This window comes from Phyllostomus discolor, chromosome 11, assembly GCF_004126475.2.
Source record: "Phyllostomus discolor isolate MPI-MPIP mPhyDis1 chromosome 11, mPhyDis1.pri.v3, whole genome shotgun sequence".
In the NCBI taxonomy this organism is placed as follows: Eukaryota; Metazoa; Chordata; class Mammalia; order Chiroptera; family Phyllostomidae; genus Phyllostomus; species Phyllostomus discolor.
Window position 1 is genome coordinate 8,047,328 of NC_040913.2, and position 26,165 is coordinate 8,073,492.

The following is a 26,165-nucleotide window of genomic DNA, read 5'->3' on the forward strand; positions in this document are numbered from 1 at the left end:
ACATGAAAGAATCAGCATTCAACTTAATGCCCTAATGATACCCGGGGAGCAGCATTGGCAAGTCACGTGGTGCGAGCTGGCTCCTCATTATTTCCAGTTTTATTGCAGGTGGGGAAGAGGGTGAGGGTGCTGCGTCGGGAAAATGGGAACTGCAGCTGGTGGTGGGACGCTGTCGCCCCGAGCTGCGTCAGGGAGGTGCGCGCGCTGGCAGACGACGTGCCCGTCAGGCTTCACGGGCCAGACATCGTTCTGCTAATTTGCGCACGTCTGAAGTTTCCCTCGGAGCCCGACACCATGAATCATCTGAGAAACTCAACAGGTTTGAATTCTTCAATCTGAAAAACAACCCCCAAGGCATAGGGTTATTATCTGAGACTCTCAAATGCTTGGGGGGAAATGGAACTTGGAGACTGAGTCATAGTAACTCCAGGAACTTGACTGTGATTGGTGTCTTGGGTCAACTCACAGCATGGCCTTTAGCCCCATTTGTGTGTTTAGAGATTGTATCCAGCGGGTGTAGCCATGGCGAGATTTCACTCTGCCCGCGAAGACCCCGGGTTTCACCGCCCCCACCCCTGTGCCAGCCCCGTTACTCCAGGGCACCCCTTGTGCCAGGCATTTGACGGCGGGAGGCTGTCGCGGGGGACACGGGAATGTGTCAGCACAGCAGAATGGTGCTTCATTAGACTCTCGCGCTTACTTCCTCCGCTGTCCAGATTCCTGGAAGTCGTAGTAAACAAGACAATCTAATAAGCACTGAGTGGGATTCTGATTCACAGGGGAAATAGCAAGGGAAATAAAGAACCCAAATGAGGCAAATAGCACCCTAGGCCTTCCTGGTTAGATTCTAAACACTGGCTGCATTTTTTCATTTAGACGATTTTGTGGTTGATTTGATCATTTTAGAGAGTACTGAGCCATTTCAAAGCATTTTCCAGCTCTAGAGGTAGATTGATTTTGGTTTATTATTATTTTTTTCTTGCTCGGAGCTATTACTTGGATAATACATTTTACAGATGTGTACTAGACCTTGCTATAATGTGCAAAAATATGAGTTTCCCACATTTGCTCCTTTTTTACATAATACTTTCTCGGAAACCCGTCCCCTCGCTCCCAGATGGTCCCACTTCCCATGCTGCCTTCTGCTTCCTCCCTGCTCAGACTTGGCGCCAGAGCCGGCAGCCCCTCCGTCCCCCGGGGCTTCTTACAGATGCGGACTCGCAGAACCACCCAGTGCTTCCAGCTCAGAGTCCTGTTGGAAGGGCCTTCCCGCCCCGCTCAAGTTATAGCCCGTGATTTCTGCGAAATGCCCTCTGACAGTTTGACGTTGAGCTCGTGGATTGCCCCAGCCCCTGTTGACGGAGCATGATGCTCTAGAAAGTTCTGTGTCACTTACCACCCCACTGATGTATTTACTTGTATATTCTGCAGATCAGGGGTTTACGTTATAATCTCATTCTGTGTGACTCTAAGTTGATGCATTGATTTGCATCTTTCCAGTGGAGTCTGTCTTCAGCTCAGGCAGTTTTGCATCCTGCCGTCGGGCTGTCCCCACACCAGCCTCCTGCTGAGACCGGAGGTGTTCCACGATGGGCCGGGCCGCCTGGGCCCGAGGCATAGATGGGCGGAGCAGTACTACCTGAGGCCCTTTCAATAATTAGCCTCCCTGCCTCAAGCAGCACCCTATGTGGAACATGGGGTGCTGCTTCCCCACTGCCCTGCGCACCAGTGGCTGCGTTTTTCGATCCCAGCCCCAGGCGTGGGTGCCTGTTCTCCCTGTTGCCAGCCAGCCAGCCCGCCCGACCTGGGGTACCCTCTCTGCTCAGGGAGGTCTGCTCGTTTGTCCCACCCACCATGTTGCACTCACCCACGCCCACCTCATGCTTTTGCTGTCTGGCAATAGGACCCTTATGGCGGGCCACTTCCTTTAACCTGCACCTCTCCCAACTTTATCTCTTCTAGCTAAACAGGGGCACGAGGTGCCAGGCCGTCCAAGTGACCAGGGGGCCGTGAGCAAGTGGACAAGAGGCAGACGCCCCTGGGGTTGCATCCTGCCACTTCTGGGCCCTGTTGTCTCAGGCCGGCTAATCCATCCTACTAAGCCCCCGTCTTCTCTCTTGCAAAATGGCAGTGACAGGACCTCACCCTAGGGCTGTTGTGCCACTTAGACAAGATAAGGCCTACCAAGCACCTGCTCGCAGCGAGACTGGCACAGAGTAAACGCTTGGACAGACAGTGCAGTCCTTACGCAGCCTGAACTGGGCATAACCTCTTCCTCTGACTGCCTCGACGGCTGTCTGCCCCACTACAGGGAGGGGTTGGCTCTTTGCAACTGTACTTATGGTGACGGGATCCATCTGCCACGCGAGTCTTTTCTGTTCAGCTTATTGTATACTTAGACACTATGGTAGCAGATTTGCCACACGTCCCTCCAGCTGGAGGTAAACCCCTCAGCCCTCAGTGAGATGCCGCATTTGGGCAGGACACCACGGGTAATGCCTATCCCGCAGCGATGGGCCTAACACAGGTCCTGCTGTCAGCACACCCCATCCAGAAGCGGGAACAAGGTAGTACAAAAACGGCCGCTGTGGCCCTGGCGTGGCTCAGTGGACTGAGTGCCGGCCTGTGAACCAGAATGGTCTCCGGTTTGCGTCCCAATCAGGGCATGTGTCTGGGCTGCAGGCCAGGTCCCCAGCTGGGGGCGCGTGAGAGGCAACCAGTTGATGTTTCTCTTCACACGTTGATGTTTCTCTCCCTCTCTTCCTCCCTCTCTTCCCCATCTCTGAAAATAAATTTAAAAATTATTTTTAAAAAATAGTCCCTACACTTGAATTAAAAAAAAAAAAACAAACCTGCTACGATGTAAGACAGAAGGAGACCACTGCTTTTGTTGAAGTTTGGACGAAGATGAGACGACGTCCAGTAGGGGACGGGCAGAATGTTCCCAAGAAGCTGGGCCTTTGAGATAGACTCTGTGCCGTGTGGTCGGGATGTCAGTGGGTGGAAATGCACACGGAAGCCATTCCAGGGGATGGGACCAGCGTTGGCAAAGACCCGGCGCCCTGGTTCAGTGAAAGAAGGACTAGGCACCTGCAGCGCCTTCAGGGAGATGGCTGCCAGGTGTGTAATGCCCACCTTCCCTTTCAGTCCCCGCCTCTACCCAGTACTCCCGGGGAGGCCGATTAAGGACGGAGTGGTCAGCTGGGACAGTTTTGTAGAACAGGCTTCCCGGTGCACAGACAAGCCCAGAAGTGCTCTCGGGTGGTTCCGCCTGGGAAGCGAGGGCACGTGGACCCTAGTGGGAAGACGTGAGAGGCGGGAGCTATCGTCTGTTGTGTCCTCCTAGCAGGATGCAGTGGGGAGAGTGATTCCACTCTTTGGAATGAAGCTAATGGTGATTGAAACAAAATTATAACACGCAGGGTTGTGAACGTGCAGGGAAACGGACAGGAACGGAAATCGGTATCGTATTTCTGGAGGGCAGTTTGACAGTACCTCACCGCCTCCTTTGAAATGTGCACACCTGTCTTTCAGCACTTCCACATCTCAGAATGTATCTGCAGGAAATAAGGAAGGTCGTTTGCCAAGATTTAACTGAAGGATATTTAACACAGAGCTACCTACAATAATAAAGTATCTACAAATAGGGGATTTGATGGGTGAATGATCGTATACTGTAATATGTAGCCATTAAAATAAGTGTTATGAAATAGTAAACAAAAGCAGGTTATAATAATATATTCATATTAATCCCATTTTATTTAGCTCTGTGAGCTCTAGTCTCTTTAAGAACACATGCACACAGGTCCAGAAAGAAAATACATCAACATCTTAAGAATGGTTTTATCAGAGTGCTGCAGTCACTGCTAGTATTCATTTCCTTTCCAATTTACTTGCTGTGAATGTGATTAAGAAAAGGGATGGTTTTATTTTGTGTGTTGTTCTTTTAACGGTCATACAGCCTTGCACACAGGTGATGACCGGGCGTTATCGTGAGGGGATTGGGGTCATGAAACATTGCAGAAGTAGAATCTTCAGGGTCATGCTGGTGGGGGAAAAAGCTAGAAATAAGGAGACAGTTTTGAGCCCGTGAGCCTGGAAAAGGAGCTAGGAGATTGAAGTGGGGAAGTCAGGAGAAGGGCCTGTAGTTGTGAGTGGGGCGTAGGGTGTTGGTCACATTGAATTAGACGTATGAAGGGAGACTCGGGGGCAAATGTCCACTTTGCAGGTGTGGTCATCAGAGACCAGTGTTGGCCGCACTGGGAAAGCACAAAGGAGCCGTTGCCTAGCAGCTAAAATAGACTGCCTCCCAGGTGTCTCTTTAGTGTTCATGAAAGCAGACTTACTGATGTCGGTGACGTTATCCGTGGGCGTTTGGCAAAACCCACTGGGGACCTGTGGCAGACTTAGGCTTAGTTTTGGTGACTGAACAGCAGAGAGGAATAGAGGCAGGTTTGTTTTTTTTTTTCTCACTATCCTTACTTGAGTTTAGCGCGCAGGACCCTGTGGTCACGAGCAGCACGGAGTGCTCCCTGCCGTGTCTGGGCCAGTCACCACGAATCCACAGGTGTTCCGGCTTGAGCACGTGGATCAGCTCCGGTCATGCCGACAGATAGCGCAGGAGCATGCGCACATTCTCAGAGGCGTGGCTTCTTGTCTGTGAACTGATGTCTGCACGAGAACACCAGGAATATTGGGTTGGCCCCAAGGTTCGTTTGTTATTTTTCTGTAAGGTGGTTCTAGTAGCACTTCATGGTCTATTAACTTTGTTCAAAACAATTTTGTTAGATTGTATTGTGATGGCCATCATATCAGTGTGCATTAAAAAAAACTTATCAAAATTGGTGAATTTTTATGCAGCCATTTTAATATTGGAAAAGGAAGAGAATACACAATATTTTGGGCATATTGTGCTTTATTGTTTCAAGGAAGGTAAAGACGCAACTGAAATCCAAAAAAAAACAGATTTCTGCAATGTGTGGAGAGGTGCTGTGACTGATCAGATGGGTCAAAGGTGGTTTGTGAAGTTTCATTCTAGAAACTTCTCACTGGACGATGCTCCACAATCTGGTAGCTCAGTTGAAATTGATAGCGATCAAGTCAACACATTAACTAAGAACAGTCAGCATTATTCCATGCAGGAGATGGCTGACATATTCAAAATATCCAAATCAGTAAAACTATTGGTGAAAATGAAAAATGTGTCTTTTATTTTATGGAAGAAACTAAACGGACTTTTTGGCCAACTCAATACCCAAAAAAGTACCTGAGCCATGCACGAATGCACTATAACCTACCTGTCGGCAGAAAATGGCCCACCCGTGAAATACAAAGGAGGACTTACTATAAGGTACAAAAATGGCTACAAAGGTAGTAAAATCAGCTGAAGCCATTTTTCTTACATTTAACCTCTATAACTTGTTTTTTGAGAAAAAAAAGTCACTTGCCTCCCCACGCAGGTGTTATTCCTGAGAGCAGTCTCTTAACGAACTTCCTTCTTAAGGAAGAAAGGTGTCCCTGTCACCCGGGGACAGGAAGTGGGAACTTGGGTGAGGACGCACACGTAAGTTTGGGAAGGGAGGATGTCATACCTTGGGTGTCCTATTCAGTAAAAGTGGAGCCGGGTTCATGTCCTCTGAGTGAGGGATGCATAGTAACCCTCGCAGCGTTGTCATGTTAGAGGAAAATCAGAAAGAACTTAAAACGTTCCAGCAGTAGGTAAACGGCTGAGTAACTTCTGACATATCCTTTGGACAAAATACCTAATCAAGAAAAGGCTGTGTTCGACATAGGAAAATTGTGGTTTGGTGAGAGCGAGGAGCCTCAGATCTGTGGGAGAGGTTTGAACGTGACCTGGAAAAGCCACCCTGGAGACAGGAAGGGAGTTCCTGGGGTCTGACGAAAGGAACGCCACCCAGCCTGATGGCCCCAATGGGCTAGTCATGGGATCAGCCAGTAATTCTGACATGGAAGCAGTGGTGAAGACGAAAAAGCAAAATTAATACAGCCAGAACAAGAGATACAGTCTCGTCAAGAGAGAGGGTTTGGTTATAGTGGTTCAGGGCCTAGATGCCGGGATCGGGGTCTTGGGTTCAAATCCTGGCGACACCACTTAAGAACTGCAGGCAGCCTGACTTTTCCCAGGCATGCAAGAAGTGCCCTGCTCTCGGAAAGGTCCCGGGCTGAAAGCCCTGCTGATGCTATCTTGAAATCGTTAATAATTTCATCTTCGAACACGTGTTTGGTTAAGGCTGGCGGGACAATGGAATGTGCGTGGGAGCAGAGAAAACAGGCAGGCGTGCGTGTCCCTGGCCGCTCGCTGCCTCCCTTGCATGTAGAAGAAGATAAATTCTGTTTTGAAACGCTATTATTGATTTTGCAGATTACGCTTTACATCTTTGGAGGTATTCAAATGAGCAGCAGATACATCGAGTTCCCACCATGCCGTCAGTGCCCAGAAAGGTCTAGTTCTGTGTTGGAAGCGCCGGGTTTTAGAAATGGACTGAATTAATTCACTGATGAGTGAAGACAGGTCCTGTGCCCCCTCACTGATTCCAGATTCCTAAATAGAGATCTCATCTCTCGGGAACCTCCCACCAGGGGATTTTCGGTTGGGCGAGCTCACTGGTGTAAAAAAAAAAAAAAAAAAAATGTGTCAGTGTCTGCGTACAGATGTAAACACGCACAGCTAAAGGCCAGGTTTTGCAGCACCGTTCCACTCCCGACCAGCATTTTACGTGCATTATATTGACTCTTTGATCTTATTGTTAGCGCACTTAATTTCTCTCCGCTTTAGTTTCAATAACTAGACTGATACTTGACACATTTCTTTCCCAAGGAGAAATTTATAACTGTTAATTGGTCTGTGAAATGCCCTTTGAACGGCTCAGATGAAAGGCCTCATGTAAATAGCAAATGTTGTTTACTTTGTTGTTGTTGTTGTTTCCATTGTGTGTATTTTGGCTACTCGCTGTCTTTTAAGACACTGAGACCGGCGTTTTAGAATTTTAAGGTGTATCCTTTCAAGACAGAACATAACCAGACTTTTAACATCCAGGAATGACTTAGTTTCTTTACCAAACAACAATTCCTCTTAAAAGCTCGAACTCTGGGAAAAGGAGTACTTGTTTATGTGTAACAATGCTTCTGATTTGACCTGTGGACATAGCAATAAAATTACCCAAGAAATTTCAAGGTTCGCAATTCCCAGACACAGGAGTGAAGCTAATTCAAAAGCTGACTTCTCACTGACCATAGGAGACTGCTGGCTCCTCACTGCCAGAAGATTGATTCCCTTGTTTTTAACTTTTTTTTAGGCAGAGTCCGTTTTAACCCGGGGGCGTTCCCCCCCAACCCCCACCCCAGGGACATTTGTCAGCGTGTGACACTTTTGGTTGTCACAGTTTGGGGGTGCTGCTGGCATCTGGCAGGTAGAACACGGGGAGACTGGCAAACACCCAACAGTGCTCAAAACAGCCCCCACATACACCCAGCAAGCAGTTATCTGGCCCAAAAAAATAGCAACAGCGTCGAAGTCGAGAAACTCGGACTGCGCTGAGTAAAGGACGTCCTTAATTCCTCTGCAACAGCCAAGGCTTCTCCTAGGTCTGGGGCGTATTGTTCTTTCTGAGTCTCTCCCGGATCTCTTTACAGATCGGCATTGTGGGGAGAACAGGAGCTGGAAAGAGTTCCCTCATCTCGGCCCTCTTCAGACTGTCGGAACCCGAAGGCAGAATTTGGATTGACAAGATCTTGACAACCGAAATTGGACTTCACGACTTAAGGAAGAAAATGTCCATCATACCTCAGGTATGCAAGTCGGAGCCTCCTTCCATGTTCTTTGTATAAGGGCACCCGAGTTTGATTGCTTTTAATTTTACTGCTTTTTAAAGCCGAATTAAAGGAGTGAGCCATTCCTCCCAGCAGAGCGGATTCTGGACCGCAGGTATATTCTCAACAGAGACTTTCATCAGCTGCCAGGTTTTGTTTGTGTGTTTGTTCACTTGTTGTTGGTGTGTGTGTGTGTGTGTGTGAGAGAGAGAGAGAGAGAGAGAGAGAGGGAGAGAAGCAGATAACTTACCTAGATAGATTTCTGGACTCAGACTTCCCCAATTACTCAGGTTTATCCGCTGATAACCCCAGAATTCCAAGAGCAAAATGGTAAATGGTTTGGGTAGCACTTGAGAGATTTCTGTAGGAAAACGTGGTTTTTAAGTGACTTAACGATAGAATTTTGCTGTTGGAAATGAAACTGCCTTTTTTGCGGGAGGTTGTCTCCGCGAAGGCTTTTTGGCGAAGCTGGGTGGCTTTGAGAATTTTGGTGCGCATGGGTGCTTTGGGGAGACTTTTGGAGCTCTGGCCATGACTGAGGGATACAGACCGGGGAGGCGGTACGGAATAGTGAGGAAGGACATGGGACCAGGAATTCCATCTCTCTGCACCTCACTTGTTCTCTCCAACGCAAGGCAGCTAGTAACACCAGCGCCCAGAGCTGTTACCGGGACAGAAGAGGTAAGTGCGTGTGGACTGCTCTGCGTGCTATGATGATGGAGGGCTGAAGCGACCGTCTCTTCCAGGGCTGTGGTTCTATTTTCTTTTATTCCGCTGCTTATAAAAGTGTGGCTTTCAGGAAGTGTTCCGGAGATTGGGTTGCAGGCACAAGAAGAGCCCTGTCACTCCTGTGGTTCATGCACTCGACATGAATTCAGAAAATACGGCCCTGGCCAGGCAGTTCAGTTGGTCGGAGCATTGTCCTGTGCGCCAAACAAGGTCGCAGGTTCGATCCCTGGTCAGCGCACTTATCTGGGTTGTGGGTTTGATCCCTAGTCAAGGCACGCACGTAGGGAAGGCAGCCAATCAATGTTTCTCTCTCCCTCTTTCTCTCTTTCTAAAAATTGATAAAAGTATCCTTGAGTGAGGGTTAAAAGAAATTCAGAAAGTATTTGTGGAGCAATTACCATCCTGCAGGTACAGAGCCAAGGGCGACAGAGGCTCTCTGCCCCCCCGCCCGAGCCCTCCCCTCCTCCGGCCTGCCCTCTGCTTGGACACGTACATGCACCCAGCTCCAGATGTACTCGTTTTTTTTTAATTTAGGGTTTTTCGTTTTATGCTCTATAATCTGCTGGCCATCAAGGGAAGTGGAAACACACACCCTCTTGAGACAAGACACCCAGAGGGAAGGCGAGGCACATGTGGCCATGACGAGGTCTTAAGTGCCCGTTTATGTGGAAGCACGTAGAACCTGGTGTTCAAAGGGAAGGAGAGTGGAGACGTGTGTCCCATGACAGAGCACAGCGACTGCCCTCACCACCGGCCTCTAAAATGTGCCTCTTTCAGAAGGACAGTCAGATGCCAGCTCACCCACCCATGAGGTTGACTAGTATAAAAAACAAACCCCAGAAAATAACAAGTGTTGGAAATTATGTAGACAAATTGGAACCCTTGTGCATGGCCGGCGGGACTGTAAAGTGGTCCAGCCACTGTGGAAAGCTGGAAGGGGGCTCCTCAAACAATTAAAAATAGACTTATCATATGATCCAGCAATTCCGCTTCTGCGTATAAGCCCCAAAGGACTGAAAGCAGGGTCTCAAAGAGACAGCTGTGCACCCATACCTTCCTCACGATAGCCAAAGGGCAGCAGCTCCCCACATGCTCACGGATGGATGGATGGATGGATGGATGGACGGACGAGATGCGGGCCATCCACGCCGTGGGGAGGAGGAGGGAAATTTGGACACGTGCTGCAACACGGATGAGCCTCAAGGACATTACGATGAGTGAATGCACTTCCCTGGGAGACGTACAGTAGTCCAATTCATAGGGACGGGGGGACGACTGTGGTGGCCAGGGGCTTGGAGGAGAAGGGGGCTGTGTGAGGATATGGTTTTGGTCCTGCTGATGGGAGGGGCTCTGTGCCTGGAGGTGGCAACGGCCGTATGGCAGCATGAGTGCAGGTAACCTTCGAACTGTCCACTCCGAGTGGTGGAGGCAGTGCATTGTGTGTGCGTTTTAACAGAGTTTTTAAAAATTGTTTTGAAGATGTCCCTTTCGGGGAAAACGGGAAGAAATCCTCGCACATAAAGTCCTTGTATCGGAAGAGTCCCCCTGAGTCTCAGATTCCTGGCTTAGTGATTTACAGAGTAAGATAAGAGTTTCAATTCCCACGTTTTAGTTTGCTTGTGCCCACCGCTGAAATGGGCCGACGAGATTCACTCTGCAGACACAAAGGGCGTGTCCAGAAAGTGCTTTCACACCCCGGGATGAAGGAATCTAGAAATGTGTCCTGTGTTCCTTGTAATGCTTCTTCCTAAGAAATGGTGTTAGGCTTGCATACATGAAAGAGCTGCATAAGTAAAGAAGTAACGTTCGATGGCTCTTGGCTCTTCCAGTGATGGTTTGGAAGCACATCTGAGCAACGACTAAATACACCCTGACGTCACCGGGGCTTGGTTCTGTTCCCCCAGTTCCCGCCCTGCTCTCTATGGGAGCGCGCTCTCTATGCCTTCTGCAGCGCCCGTGCTTACACAACACTGCGGAGCTTTGTATCCATGCAGATAGCGATCGCCAACCATTGTAAACACAGAGCCTTTTTTTTTCCACTTTATATGCCTTTGCCTCCAAGGCATGGTGTTTGTTGATGAAAGAGAGAGAGAGTCAGGAGAGACTGCTGTGTGTACAGGGTCCCAGGATAGCACCCAGGGGATGGCCAGGGGTAGAAACTTCCAGAGCAGAAACCGAGCATCAGCACCCTCCGTCTCTGCCTCCTTAGGAGCACGTGGCCTCGACGAAGTCGCACGGCCTCCGAGGTTCGCCAGCCCCAGTAGTGACGGCCGGCAGAGTTGTCGTGCAGAGCAAACTGGATGAGAGGATGATAGGGGCCTTGTGCCCGGCTCAGGGACGCTCGGTAAAGAGCAACTGTGGTTGTTAAGGACGGGGGCGGGGGCACTGGCCTTTCGTTGCTGCGTAAGTAAAAACAGTGAAACATTCCAGATGGACTTTGCTCTTTAATTTCTACTTATGTTTTTGTGGTCCTTGGTGATTTTTTCACTGATTATTTATGACATAGACCAAATTGTTTATATACATTTAAAGAATGAAGCCAAGAAAGAAAAGAAGCCTGAAGAAATAATAAATAAATGAGGGGGAGAGGGAGAGAGGGAAGAAAAGGCATTCTAGGGTGTGGAGAAATCTTTCCCACGTTTGCCCCACCAGGAACAGCAGGAATAATGGGTCCGTCACTTGTTTTTGTCCTGTGTTCTGGCTGCCCTCCTGGCCCTTCCTGACCACCGCCCCGCACTGCAGTCCCCCGTGGGACCCCTGGCACTCTCCCTCCGCTCTCCCTACATCCCCAGCCATCCCCGGCCTCTCCCTGGGGACAGGTCATGTCTCTCTCTTTCTCTGCTGTGACTCTCCTTGCAGTTCCCGACCGGTCACACAAGTAGGGGTAATAATTCCCAGCGCCTGCGGAATCTTGAACACATTTCAGCCTCTTTCCTTATCTCCAGGATTGGAAAACGGAGGCACAGGGGCCTCAGCCCCTTTTCCAGGTCAGCTGCGGAGCCGGGATTCAAACTCCATGCCAGGAGATTCCCGGCTCCTGCACCTGCTGCTCCGCTGGGGACTTAGACGCCCTGCGGACTGCGGTCCAGGGTGGAACTGCGTGGTATCGTTTTTGTTGCGTGTGCATGCCCGCGCACGCACACAGGGAAACCGAAGTCTCCCGAGATGATACTGCTCTGTGCTCTGCACTCTCTTTTCTGTTGCAGTCATTCTAAGCTCGTTTATATAAAAGACGGATGATGATCACAAGGCACAAAACTGATTGCATGATCCGTTGGCTTCACGTGCATGCAATTGGATGAAGGCTGCCCCTGGCCATCCCCCCGTTTGCTGGGGCTCCAGCTTCCCTTCTGTTCCCGATTCCCACAGCGTTGCTGCAAGGTTAGCCCCGTGTTCAGTGAGGGACTGAGGCTTGGGGAGATGAATCACTTGCCCCGACTCAGACGGCTAATGAGCAGTAGAGTCTGAACTCAGGACTGTCCAACTCCAAATCTCTCTCTCTCTCTCTCTCTCTCTCTCTCTCTGTTTCAACCGATGCTTGTTGAATTGAATGATGTTCTCATCAGATATTTTACCCATTTTTCCTACCACCCTACTCACAAAGAATTCCCCTAAACCAAAGCAAAAATGAATAAATATAGAACAATATTGAAAACTATTTCCCCTGGTGCTATGTCCCTCATTTGGACAGTACGGTAGTTTTAAAAAGCTGAATTATTTACTTTGCCCTTAAAACTCAACTTGCACTCGCCGCTGAAAGAACATCACCTTGGAAATGGGCTTACCCACTAGTGTGCCGTGGGCTAGTAAGTGTCAGGAGAAGACGCTCGAAATCTTGCCTGGCCAGAGCTAGGAGCTGTCTCCTCTTGGCAGTGGTAGCTGGCTGCAGCAGACTTACACTTCCCTCCCCCACCTCCCACAAACGAACAGGAAGCAGTGTTGCTTGTGTCCCGAGACCCTGATTTAGGGAACCTAAGACGTCCCGAGCAGATCGTGTAAAGGGTGGAAGGAATGCGGTGTGTTTCCTTTCTCGCAGCTTTCGTGAGCTGAGCCCGCACGGCCTTCCCTGGCCGCGTGCTGGCTGTGGCCTGTGGCCCTGGGCCCCGCGGCGAGCTTCTGTGGCGGTGTCTCTCCCCCAGGCTCACCCGGTCACTCTTGGCTCCAGCGTGAACGAGTCAGAACGGGGAGAGGTGCAGTGGTAGCAGCAGAGACCGCGGCAGGAGCAGAGGCTAGGGAGGGGTGCCATCCACACAGTGGGGCTAGTCCTGGGGGGGACTTTCCAAAACAAACACTGTCCCTCAGTGATTTTTTAAAGCAGAACAGGTAGCTGAAATGGAAATGGCCGTTGTGCTCACGCCCCAAAATAGTAAAAAAGAGTGATCCCTAAAGAGAACACCAGGGAGAGGTCGCATCCAGGGAGCAGCTTGCTTATCTGAAAGGACCTGGAACAGTGTCTTTCAGAACTTCCTTGGGTGGGTTCTCTCTGCCTTGAGCCCTGTCCTATGGGCGTAAAGAAAACATTTTCAGTTGAAGAGGGATGCCATGGAAATGCAGTATTTTTTATTGTACTCCAAGGGGTGGCACAGATCAGCCGCTATCATCTTTATGTGATTAAACAGATTCAGTTTCTTAAAAATATTCATTAGCCCTGGCTGGCGTAGCTCAGTGGATTGAGCATGGGCTGCGAACCAAAGCATCGCAGGTTCGATTCCCAGTCAGGGCACATGCCTGGGTTGCAGGCCATGGCCCCCAGCAACCGCACATTGATTTCTCTCTCTCTCTCTCTTTCTCCCTCCCTTCCCTCTCTAAAAAATAAATAAATAAGATCTTTAAAAATATTCATTAAACTTTCAAAATCAAATAAAAGGTGTTTCAAATAGCCCACTCTTCTCTCTCAGTCTTTCCCCGGCCCGGGCGGTCTTCAGCCGACTGAAAAAGGTCAGCCAGCGCTGGCCCTTTAAGACCCCTTCTTCATTACCTGGTGTTCTTTCCCTTCTCTCTTTCTTTTTTCGTGGGGAACAAAACTCACAGAGAGGAGAGGTGGGTGTGCTGTTACTGGGAAAGGAATACAGCTGGATCCCAGCCTAATGCGGCGGGGCCTTTGTTTCCACCACCGGAGTCTTCGTGGGAGCCCACGGAGCTGCCCCGCAGCCCCTGACCTTTCTGTGCTGGGAGGGGACTTTACACGACTTGAATTCTTTTTCCTTTGTTGGCGAACAGTGTTCTTTTCTTCTGAATATGGGTGATGATCGGTTCATTCAGAGGCTACAGGATTAAAAAAAAAAAAAAGAGAACCCAAGATTCCGTTCTTGAAACCGGGAGATGAGCTGCCCTTCACGAAGGCCCTCAGACTCCAAACGGAGAGGTGCCCCCGGACTGGGAGGAGCCGCGGTGGTGGGGGCCACTCCGGAGGCCGTAGTTTAATAGAGGGCAGCTCCCTGGTTCTGGGCGGAGATGTGGGGGTGCAGTGGGGAGCGGTATCTGCCTGGTCGGTAACCCCTTGTCCGTGTTTTTGTCTCGGCCCCGGGTCGGTTTAAGTGTCTGGAGGTTAGTGGGTAGGGTTTCTTTCTGGGATAATGAGAGGCTTGTCTTCCAGGCCAGCGTGCAAAAGGTCGAGGAAGACTGTCGTTTTCGGTCGTGCAGTTGGGTTGAGGGATTCTCAGTTTACTGCACTAAATGCCTCGATTCAGAGTGGCCACTTGGGGGTCACGCACCTACCTAATATGCACTTGTGTTGGTAACAAAGGAAAAAATTACTGCTGAATATGGTACAAAAGGTAAAAATAAAGAGAGCTGCGCGTTAAACCAAGATGAAAAACAGGCTCGATAGGAATGCTCCATTTAAAATACTGCATTGAACACGAGCATTTGTTTCTCTGACTGTGCCGTGCCAGCTAACTAGTATTAAATGAGGTTTAACTGTGTACCTTCAGGAAAAAAAATACGGTACTTTGGCTAATAAATTTAGTGTACGTTTTCATTGGAGGTTGTGGGTCCTACCATAAATGTCTACACTAAAATGTTCTGCCTGCAAACATTTTTACACCGCTTATTTATAAGGTTAGTTTATTAACTTCATTGCTTGGAGGTGGGAACTTTAAATAATAGTATCTATCTATCAGAAATGATATTTAATTAGACCCTCATCTGTGCATCACCTTATTTGGTGAAGCTCAGCAGGACCCCCGTTCGGCCCACAGAGCACCTGCGGTCTCGGTGTCAGGCTCAGCGTTGGCGGCTGCGGGCCTTGGGCAGGACCCGTGTGAGCAGCTCCCCTGCCCGCACAGGCCCCCCTTGAATCCCTCACCCCCGGAGAGGTTCATCCGCTTCGAGGAGCTCGTTCACTCAGGAGAGGAAGGTGGGGGTGTGAGAGAGAGTGGCCCTGATCATGAAACTGGCGACTGGGCCTCAGACGTGTGTCCCCGAGCCGGTTCCCCTGAGCCACCAGAACCGCCGGTCCCCGACATGCTAGTGCCAGGCCGAGAGTCCCGTCTTCGCTTTTCGAAGGAAGGAAGGAAGGAAGGAAGGAAGGAAGGAAGGGAGGTCCGTCTTTTAAAAACCCTCTGCTGCCTCAGGTGTGGCATGTGACATTTTGGAAAGAAAAAAACAAAACCAAAAAAATGGGTCAAGAAGACATGAATTGGAGCAAATGATGAAAGCTGCTATTTTATTGAACATTGATCACCTTACAATAAATCATGTAGAAAATAAAAAAATGTAGAAAACAAAAGCAATTTTTTTTTAATAGTTCACTTTGGCAATTCCTCTCTAGAGTGTACTTGAAAAGCCAGGTGGACACTGGATGAAACCCTAGACCTCTTAACCAAGGACGAATTTTCTCTGTGGAGGAACAGGTTTCTGGGTCACATCATCAGAGATGGGCAGAGAACCCGTCCTGTCCTGTCTTTAGTGTGAATGAAGGGACCCTCTGTCACTTGGCCCAGGAGGCTCAACGCTCATTCCTTAACCTGCCCTCTCTCGGCCCCTGTATCTCTGCAGACAGCGATCCTCAAGGAATCTCCCAGTGTGTAGATAGATTCAGCAGAGCAGAGTACAGAGCAGAGTGCCGCTGATAGTTCAGGGCGCTGTGGGGAAGCAGGAGGAGAGGCAGAGAAGAGCAAGGAGTGACCGGCACCAGCCCCCCGCCACGCGGTCTCTGTAAACCTCCTGAGAACAACGAGAGGAAGGGGAATCGCCTGGGTTGCTGGAATCTCAGTGTTGACAGTCACATGGAGTAGGAGAAGTTTCTTTTTTCCTTTAAATCTGAAGTTCAAGGATGGTTATTCCGGACAGGGAACTCTTACCCTTGCTTAGATGGTTTAGTCTCTGACCCTGAATGTTGGTAGTTTAAGGGAGGCCTTAAATTTGGGTCTCTGGATTTTCTCAGTTCAGTTCAGTCATCTTGCAGTGACTCGTGAGCAGGCATTTCAGGGCTTTCGGGGCATACTGGCCGCTTTATCTACTTCGTGCGAATCAGATGCCCTCTGTCACGTCTTTTTTACTGTGGGATTTTACTCAGGGATGCATGCCTTTTGCTGGCGCTCCGTCTGTCTTCTGCCTCCGTTTCTCCCTCCCCCGTCTTGAAGCAGAGCCAGTAGGGAACGAAGAGGGTCTGAGGGCTCTCTGAGTGGCGTTTCTTCCTCACAGCTAGAGAAAAGTCTACCTTCTCAGTCCTTCAGGCGTTTGAGACGGGGAAGAGGGCCGGGCCAGCCCCAGGGCCAGGCCAGCATCCAAGGCCCGCCGTCCCCTTGAGCCCAGCACTGGTGGAGAAGACCCGTCTCCGCTTGTTCGAGTAGCTGAGCATCCCACTGGTCCACCACCTCCGTGAAGGCAGCCGGTCGGGCTCTGTGCTGCCGCCTGTGCTCTCGGAGCCTGTGCCCTATGTACGGCCTCCGGGAAAGAGGCGTAAATGGCCTTCCTAAGCTCCGGGACGAGATCCTCTCTGGAAATCCAGAAGGAGGCCTGTGTTTCAGGAGTGACTGAACTGTGGTTTCTCCCGGAGCAGACCAATAGGGAGAGCCGTGGACGCGGAGACAATTTCCGTGGGATGCACGGCAGGCACACTGGGTTTCAGGTTTTCCGGCCCTGGCAGTCAGTAACGGGGTTCTGAGGGTCTGGTAACCCGATGCGCAGACGAGGTAACGTGGGGGTGAGCTGCTGCAGCTCAGAGGCAGTCCTCGCGAGAGCAGAGGTGCCCGTGGCCCCACTAACGGACATGCTCTTGGGGTGAAAAACAGGTTGTCCTATTCAAACATGTGAAGGGATTCCCAATCCCGGAAGATGGCTGAACCAGTGGAGAAAATACCCTAGTTTACTCCTCAGGGCAAAGGTGCAAGTTTTTAACAATTTTGCTCGGAGGCACAAATTTCAACTGGTCTTGCTCTTGGTATTTTTCCAGCATCACGCCAGGATCGACAATTAATTATATAGTTCTCTTGCTGTAAACTTCCTCAAATAATTATATCTTTGTGTGTTTTTTTCTGTTTGAGCAAATATGACTACCAGAAAGGCATTTTTGAAAATCAGACCGACCATCTCTCATTTTCTTCTTAAGAGGACATACTTCAGCGGTCTCTTTTGTTAGTGCTCCGTGGTCCAGATGATGCTTTGGACTGTGCTCTGGACAGGGGGAAATCATTAGTGATAGAGAGATTGTTCTGTAAACAAGCATTCGCAACCTTGTAACTCGTGATTATAGCGAATTTTGGTCTCCTGACTTCTCATTCGGTTCTGAAGGTGACCATTGGCGTCAGCGGGAAGGAGGCGGCAATAATAAAGTTCCCTGTTTTTGCGGTGTTTAGGAGCCTGTTTTATTCACCGGAACAATGAGGAAAAATCTGGATCCCTTTAATGAGCACACGGACGAGGAGCTGTGGAATGCCTTAAAAGAGGTAATTCATAACATGTAATTAACTTGGTAGCGTCAGTATACGTGCAGTCGCCAGCATTTGCAGGTCATCCGGGGGGAGCTTTGTGGTTTAACTGACTTTGTTCACCACCTAGGAGAGCATCGGCGACATGGGTACACATATAACGTGTATCTTTAGAGAGCCATACTTCCTGCTGTGATTTAAAATACTCATTTTTCCTTCAGCGTACCAACTCCCATGCAAAATGTATTTTGGGAAACTTGGTTCAGTCACAGGATCCTTTTAACTACTCTGCTCAGACTTCATTTCTCGAGAGACTTCCCTCATGGATCCCTGGGAAGGGTTCCTGGTGGGTGTCGCGTCAGGGGTGGGGGCACGGCGGGGATCGCACCATCTTTATCCATGGAGGAATGGTTCCCGCACCAGAACGTTCCCGTCTTGTACGTGTGGCTCAGGGTCCTGGTAAATGTGTCTAGTTCTGTAGCCGTCACAGCCACCCTGTTTGGGAGCATGTTTCTCACCCCCCAGAGTTCCCTGTGTCCATGCACAGTTCGCCCTCCCTAGGCGATCGCTGGCCTATGTTTTTGTCTCTATAAATTCCTGAAGTAATTAAATGCTGGCGAAAACTTAAAAAGGAACATTTAAACATTGTCTGTCCTTGACCTTAGGAAGAATTTTATTTAGCGTGCTGTGTACGACTTAGTGAAATTGAGAGGACCTGAGCAGGCGGCGCCTAATCGTGGCGGCCGAGAAGAATCCTAACCCCCATTCAGTTAGTGCTCTCAGGTCAGGATATTTCTGCCCTGAGTCGACCCAACCACCTTTCCCCGTGAGCACTAACTGGAAGTAACCGTCCCTGCCACGTGGCCATAGCCGCGAGGTGCAGAGGAAGTTCCAGGGATTTCAGAGCCCTGAAGTCTGCTTCCATAGCAGTTCGCTCAGGGAAACAGCGTCCTTCGTTCCGTATCTGCAGGTGCAGCTTAAAGAAGCCATCGAAGAGCTCCCCGGCAAAATGGACACGGAATTAGCAGAATCCGGATCGAACTTCAGTGTCGGACAGAGGCAGCTGGTGTGCCTCGCCAGGGCTATTCTCAGGAAGAATCGGATACTGATCATTGACGAAGCGACTGCAAATGTGGATCTAAGGTACAGAGCTCAGTTCCCCGTACCCTGGAATCTGCGTTTCGAATGTGGTACAATGGGACGCATTTCGTGATGGCGAGACGTTTTTCTAAGCGCTCTCTTTGCCCCGAGGATACTCCTTGATAATTCTGGCAAGCAGAGGGAGAAACCAAAATGTGTCATACGGTGTTGATGACGTTATTAAGCACCCTAAGAATGCTAGATTCCTCAATTCAGCTCCTCCTAGTTTTAAGCCATTTGAAGGGAAGGATATCTTTCATTTTTTAATGAAAAATAGTACATTTCCAAATAGACTTTCTACTTAGATTTTAAAGAACAAGCCCTTGCTTAAGGTACTGACTTTTAAAACCACTATAAAAATATCGTATGATCTCTTTAAGTCTTAGGTCTGTCTTTACCGAACTAAATTCAACTTCTTTAATTATAGAACTGATGAGTTAATACAAAAAAAAATCCGTGAGAAATTTGCCCAGTGCACCGTGCTGACCATCGCACACAGGCTGAACACCATCATCGACAGTGACAAGATCATGGTAAGGCCTTCACCTGTGGAATTTGGTTGTTTCTGTTTGTGTTCATTTTCTCAACTTACCTTTTCTTGTTAAGCTGGGATAAAAATCTACAGTAAGTTAATTTTCTGTTAATTTTTCCTCCCATTCTTGACGATAACTCGCATCCTTAACTACACATTCAGAATGTGCTATTAAATAATATATCCACTGATTCCATATTTTCGTGCTGAAAGCTTATTCGTGTTGTCATTTTTGTTTAAGATGGCCAACCATGAAAGTATTTCAAATCCAAGATATAGCTTCATATTACATCGTGACAAAACATAGTTATTTATGCGGTGTTTCACCGTTGTTTCAGCATTTTGGATTCCCTTAATCAAAAATTTCGCATTCCACTTGGGCTGCCGGGGCATCATTGCGTGTGGCTGCAGAACCTCTCCGCTGTCGGGATGTTCACAAGCTGTGTCCTCAAAGGGGAGTCTTTGGGAAGAGAGGGCCTAGTCAGAAAAGCAATGTATTTCAACAGAAAGGATGTAATATAGGACATTTGAGCTGTGGTATTGGAGGGCTGGAAGAGGGAAAGCACATGCCAGGGCGATAATTCTAGAAAGCAGCTGCTCCGCCCGAGGATGGATCTCCAGACCGAGGAGCTGAGGGGAGAGCCCCTGAAGGGCCGGGGTCATGACTGTGGGTCACGTTTGTGCAGCAAGGAGCACGGCAGGCTGGTTGTCAATAAGCCGATGGGAGGTGGGGGCTGGGGCCAGGTCCTGCAGCTGCAGGGATGCTGGCCGGAGGGGCAGAACATGGGTGGGCCGCGCATTCTCTGCCCCACCTTTGGTCCCCTGCTCACGCCCCTGCTGGCAGAACCGAGCAGAGGGCCAGCCAGTCCTTTCCACGGTAGAGCCCAGCCCTGCACCGTGGCAGGCCCTGAGCCCCGAGTTTCGGCCTCGGATATGTTTACTGGGATATGTGTACTGCCTTCTTCCCAGGGCGACTGGCTCTGTCTTCCTTGTGATTCGGGCTTTCCTTTCCTTAGTTGTGCTTCCTTCATCCCTCCCTCCCTTCTTTCTCCCCTCTCTCCCTTCTTTTTCCTCCCTTCTCTTTCTTTTTTCCCCTGTCACTTGCTCATGTTCAGTAGATCTCAGAATGTGTTCTTATAAAATGAAAAGGAAATCATCCCTCAGAGGAAGAACCTTTGGCTGTGAACACGCCCGAAGAACGTAGGCTATTTGCAGGCTGACCTTAGCCTGGGGAGTCGCACAGATTCTCATCTACGAGTTGTCACTGGATACCAGGGCCCGGTGGTGCGCTGGTTGGTACTGAGGAAGCAGATTGATAAGGGAGGCCTGCAGCGTGCGGGAGAGGCACCAGGTGAAGTTAGCCTGTGGTCCTTATGCTGCATACAAACCCGGCTCAGTGATCAATAATAAACGAGCGTTAGTCTCTAAACTTCTGTATGTACATGGTCACAGAGCTGTCTCTCTTTTTGAATTCCTGGGTGGTTTCTGGAATGCCGCCTCCCACCCTACCTCACACGATTTGTCGACTGGGTCATCACTGGGGACATTGAGAAGATACTAGACTGTCAGCGTCGAAGGGGTCCCTGTCGCCTGGTCAATCCCCAGAGTGGGACGTGAGGTCTGGCGGTGTACGCCCTAGGAGCGGGGGGCCTCCAACTGAAAGGACGTTGTCTTTTTGAAAAGATATTTATTTTTGGAGAGAGGAGAAGGGAGGGAGAAAGAGAGGAAGAGAAACATCGATCCATCGCCTCTTGTATGCACCCCGCCTGGGGGCCCAAACATGCAACCCAGGCATGCACGTGCCCTGGCTTGAGTCAGACCAGTGACCTTTCGCTGTGCGGGTTGACGCCCAACCAACTGAGCGACCCCAGTCAGGGCCAAAAGGATGTTCTCAGCTCCGAGCGGTGCAGCTGGTCATCTGGACTGGAGCGTCACCGCAGGAGACAGGCCACTCTAACAGACTCATGAGCAGCCACGTGAAGTCCCAGCATTACAGCCCGGAGCCCTATTAAATTCCAGAAACATGGTTTAACATCCAGCACCCCTCATTCTGTGATCCAGAATGGCAACCCGAAAAGAACCTTTGGTTTCTGCTTTTGCACCTCTCCCTTTGTTCTTCCCCTCTCCGGCCTGGTGTTTCTCAGACTGTCCTCCGGAACACCCTTCTCCCGCAGTACATGCATGATGCCGTGGGGGTCCCGTCACTGTCAGGCTTTGGACACGGTGGCAGAAAGATGGCTTCATCTCCAGCTCAGCTGGGGGAGGGTCTCTTCACATTTAGTCTCCGCTCCTGAATGTACCATACACATTTATTTATTTTTGTTTTCAGTACTACAATACTGATGGTAGCCGCTTCCATTTATCATTTGGTACTTAGAAACACCATCCGTGGGACGCGTGGTGGGTTAGGGAGACAGGAAGGAAGGACAGACTTGGGCAGACTTCTGTGCTGGTCACTCCTAAAACTTGTCCATCACAACTTGGCCCACAGATTCTCCACCTGTCGGCTTTGTGGTGGTTATCAAAGTATGTCCATTTGTTTAATGTCGTGCTTATGAGTGTCTCCTAGTACATTTCAAGAACCTTCCGTTTCTCTGTCTTGATCAGTGTGTGTTCCAATCCTTAACCTAGTTTTACGGAGTGATTTATAGCCCGGCCCCTCCCTGCCTGTCCAGCCTCGTCCCGCCTTCCTCTCTGGAGTTAGACCATGCTGTTCATCGCTTGGTTCTCCAGAGGCGCTGCTCGCTCCCCCTTTGACAGCTGGGCTCTCTCCCCGCACTGCATGTCGGTGGCCTAGAGGGAGGTGCTGGTGGTGGAGATGGGGAAGGGGTTGTCCTCGGGGTGGGTGACGGGCTAGGGCCAGGCAGACTGCGTGATGGACTGGATGTGGGATACGAGGCACGTGAGAGGACCCAGAGGTGGTGTCCAGGTGCAGGGCCAGTGGGTTGGAATGAGGGAGAAGCCGATTTGGAGACAGGACATGCAAGGGCTCTCCCTTCAGAGCATGTGACCTTTGCGACGACTGATCTTGGTTTCTGAGGTGGTCCTTGCGTTTCAACGAGCAGCTCCCCTTCCCACTCCTGACTCCAGTCGTGGAAGACCTTTCGTTTAGGACTCTCTCTGGCCACAAGGCCCTCAGTGATGTCACAGGTTGTGTGTATGGGGGCGGGGGGGGGGGGCGGGTTCCCACCAGGAGATGTCATTGTGGCCACTGATTGGCACTTTGCGCAGAGCTGGCTCCTGTGGCCGACTCCTTTACAGGGGACGGCCGGATTAGACCCTGGGGGACTCAGGACACCCTCTCCCTAGCTTCAGAGTTGAGGGATTGGTCCCTGTGCCCTGCCCACCCAGGGTGTAAACCCTCTGCTTCATTCCAGAACTCTGAGTACCAACTGGCTCTCAGTAGGGCGAATCACCACGAATAATGTTCTTTCTGGAACCTCTGATTTTTGAAGCAATTTGTTTTTCTTGCTTTCTTTAGAAGTACCGATTTCCTTTCCAGGAAACAAGTGATCTGTCTTTTCTGTTGTTTTGAAAGGTTTAAGGACATAAAGACAAGTCAGTTGGCTACAAAGCCTAATGCTTTGGAGGGTGGGTGGCCAGCCGGGAGTGGCTGGGGAAGTGACAGATGCTAATGAAGGGCATAACCAGCAGTGTTGTCATCCTAAAGTCGTGTAATTGCAAGTGCTTAAGGTGTCATAATTACATTGCGTTGCCCTCGTGAATACTTCGGCACAAAGAGGGATGGATGTGGTTTTGTTTACTGTAAGTAAATCAAACAAAAGCCTTGTTGGGAAACAACTGTGACCTAATTAATCGCTTTGTTTCTGTGTCGTCTCTCCAAAGGGATTTACCCAGTTTTGGTTCATTAAGTGTCATTAATGTATTAGGCTTAGAATTCTGTTTTACAAAGATGTTCTCCCAACTTTAACTTTATTAAACATGATGTAGTTGTAATGACAGCTAATTTAATCTCCCTCGTTGGCTCGGTCGCCGCAAAACAGTGGAGCAAGACAGACGCGTTAGAAATCCTCTTTCTCCTAACACTCGGCACTCTCGCTGCATTCACGACGGCCTCTTCGCGGCAGTTTTCAGGATGAGCTGGTGGCTTGTGACCTGTTTCCAGCCGAGAGCACAGCTCTTTCCCCCAACCCCCTGCACTCCCCATAACGCCGGCATTCTCCCCGGGCACGTGAGCAGAAGAAGCCCGTGCAAGCCTGCAGCCGCGCTCCCGATGGCGTTGCCGGGGTCAGCGTTTGCACTGCCGGGAGTCAGAGAACCCTCTGGGAACGGATCCCGGAGAACCGGAACCGGGGCTCAGAGACTCACATTCCACCTCTTCCGCTCACAGGGCAGCTTGCGGTTGTATGATCTTGACCTCTCTCCCCAGGCACAGACCTCTTTTTTTAAGAGGTAAACTTTTTTTTTAAGATTTTACTTATTTATTTTTAGAGAGGGAAGTGAGGGAGAAAGTGAGAGAGAAACATCATTATGCGGTTGCTGGGGGTCATGGCCTGCAACCCAGGAGTGTGCCCTGACTGGGAATCGAACCTGCGACACTTTGGTTCGCAGCTCGTGCTCAATCCACTGAGCTACGCCAGCCAGGGCACAAACCTCGTTTGTAGTCGTTTTCCCTGTGGAAATCAAAACTAGAACCTGTGTAACACACCCACCTGGAAAAGCACAAAAACAACTTGGAGCTAGTTCGAGTTTTACTGAAATTCTAATTTTCATCTTTCTGGCACTTTTCCTTAATAAGCCGACATGGCCACAGTAAGAACGTGGCAGAAGAGAAAAGGCCCTTCAAAAACAGGCCAGGAGATTTTATTCACGTTTTCAGAGAGAGCAGAATAACTAACATGAACACAGAAAGCGCAGTCTGGGAGGAAAAATACTGTACGGGGGAGGGGCTGGCAGGGGCTAGCAGGAGCGTGGGGGCAGCCGCCGCCGTGGGGGTCACTGTGACCCCGTCTGCACGCTCCTCAGCTGGGAAGAGTGACTTCCGTGTCCAGACCTAAGAAAGGGTGTTGAGTAAAACTCGCCACACTGTGTTGCCTCCGAGAAGATCACAGGCCCCTCTTCCACCAGCTAAGGGACTCAGCGTGCCGGCGACCGTCCCTGTGCCTCTTGGCCCCCTGGCAGCCGGAAGCAGGCCTCTGACCCCCAGGTCCTCCCCCGCCCTGCCCGGTGCCCAGGGGGACCGCCCTCGATGGCGCGTCCCCATGTGGAAGGAAAGCTGTTCCGGGTGCCTCTTTCCCATCGCCGGGCGCTCCCTCCGCCCTGCACTGCCCCCCGCCTCTCCCCGCAGCCGCCCCACTGTCACCGAGGGCATCCTGCCAATTAAAATGGATTAAACTGTTTTGCAATGGGCCCATTTAATTTCTATATCTAGGGCAGCTGCGTGGAGTATTTGCAGATACACGGGCCCGATAAACACACCTTCATTTGGCTTATGCAACGCACTGACTCATCCACCGTAATGTGTTTTTCCTTAGCCTGCCGGAGAGCGGCAGGCCGTCCGGGGCTGGTGTTCCTGGAGAGATCCCCGGGGCCCAGGGGCTGCTGCCACGCCCCCGAGAGTGTGTGGTTCAGTCCAGTTCCACTCGGGTGACGGGAACACTGGAGACGCAGCGGGAGATTTCAGGAGCCTTTTCTTACAGGCAGAAGGGAGGTGAAAATAGAAACTCAACGTTACACCTCCGTGCGTGTACAGAAAGGAAACAGTTGCATTATGCTTACTTGTTCTGAAAGGTCTGGAATCTTTGCTCAAAGCGGCAAAGGCAAAGGCAAAGTGGGGAGAGGGCTGTTCCCGGCCTCGTCTCAGCCGCACCCAGGGCACCTCCCCCGGCTTCTGGAGTTCGCCTCCACGGCGCTGACTTCTCTCCTTCCTCTTTCCCAGAGACTTGTTATCAAGGAGTCTCCGTCTCCATCCTCCACCCTCGTCTGTCTCTCCCTCACGGTTCCCTTCCCGCTTGCCCGTGGCCATCAGCCTGAGGCATGTGGTCCTCCGAGTCTGTACCCCTCGCCCTATAGTCCCTGTATTGTGCTGCTTTAGACAGCCACACTATCCTTGCCCTTGCCCTTGCCCTGTATTCTTGCCAAACTGCACCACTGGGCCGTCACCCCGCCATGCCCTGAATTGAGTTTGCTCTGTATGTAACTTCCGGCCAGCATGCCCTGGGTGCACATTACTCGTCACATGACAATGCCAGGGCCCAGAGATGCCACCGGGAACGAGGAAAACCACAAAACCCTGCTCTTACGGGGTTTACTGGTCACCTCCAGCCCCCTTGGCCCACGTCGTTCCCTGTGTCTGGGACGACCACCACCCACCCACCCCACTGTCCATGTCTTCAGGTCTCTCTGCTCTTCAGGGCTTGGGCCACTGCTCTCCTTCCTGGAGCTCCTCCTCCTTGGAACCTCCGGTCCGAAGTCGTCTCTCTGGCGGCTTTCCTGCTTCTTGTTGTGCTTTTCTTCTTGCACTACTGACACTTGAGGATTTTTCTCTCTTCCTTCGATGTAGGCTCCCTAAAGGCAGAGGCTGTGACCTCCCCATCTCTGCCCCTCCCACAGCAAGCTAGCTTAATGCCACGCATGCAGCTAAGTATGCAGTCAGTGTTTGCCAAATAAATTCAGGGATTAATGAAAGGTTGCTTAAATTTTCCTTAAATGTGTTTGGCCATGTGTCACTTGCTCTCGATGAATCCTGATAGTTTAATAAAATCAGTTTTCTTTTTCTGTGAGTATATACCAGGCACATGGTAAATCATCTATCTGGGCCCTGAGTATAATAAAATTGCGGTGGAAAGCGGATAGGGGAAATGCTCATGTTTATAGGCATATTTTCTTAAATTATGCAAAGTTAATATAAGATAGTGTCCACATGGAAAGGTTTCTGAGAAAATTGAATGTTAAAACTCTCATCTCCCTTATTGTACTTCTGATACCAAAAATAAATATATATTTTACTTTTGATAATAAACAGTGTCTTTCTCTGGGTACTCACATGGAAAGGAAAGAAAACAGGTTCAGACCTGGGTTCAAATCCCAGCTCTGCCATC

The 26,165-nt window shown here is 50.1% G+C and overlaps 1 protein-coding gene across 1 annotated transcript in view; it reads left to right on the forward strand.

Moving 5' to 3' along the window:
* The window catches only part of ABCC4 (ATP binding cassette subfamily C member 4), a 205,236-nt gene that overhangs the window by 165,693 nt on the left and 13,378 nt on the right, over positions 1-26,165 (forward strand). The window contains exons 26-29 of the mRNA XM_036011227.1: positions 7,657-7,809; positions 17,361-17,450; positions 18,403-18,575; positions 19,000-19,105. Coding sequence (XP_035867120.1) covers positions 7,657-7,809; positions 17,361-17,450; positions 18,403-18,575; positions 19,000-19,105 — 522 coding nt within the window. The remainder of the gene's footprint in view (positions 1-7,656; positions 7,810-17,360; positions 17,451-18,402; positions 18,576-18,999; positions 19,106-26,165) is intronic.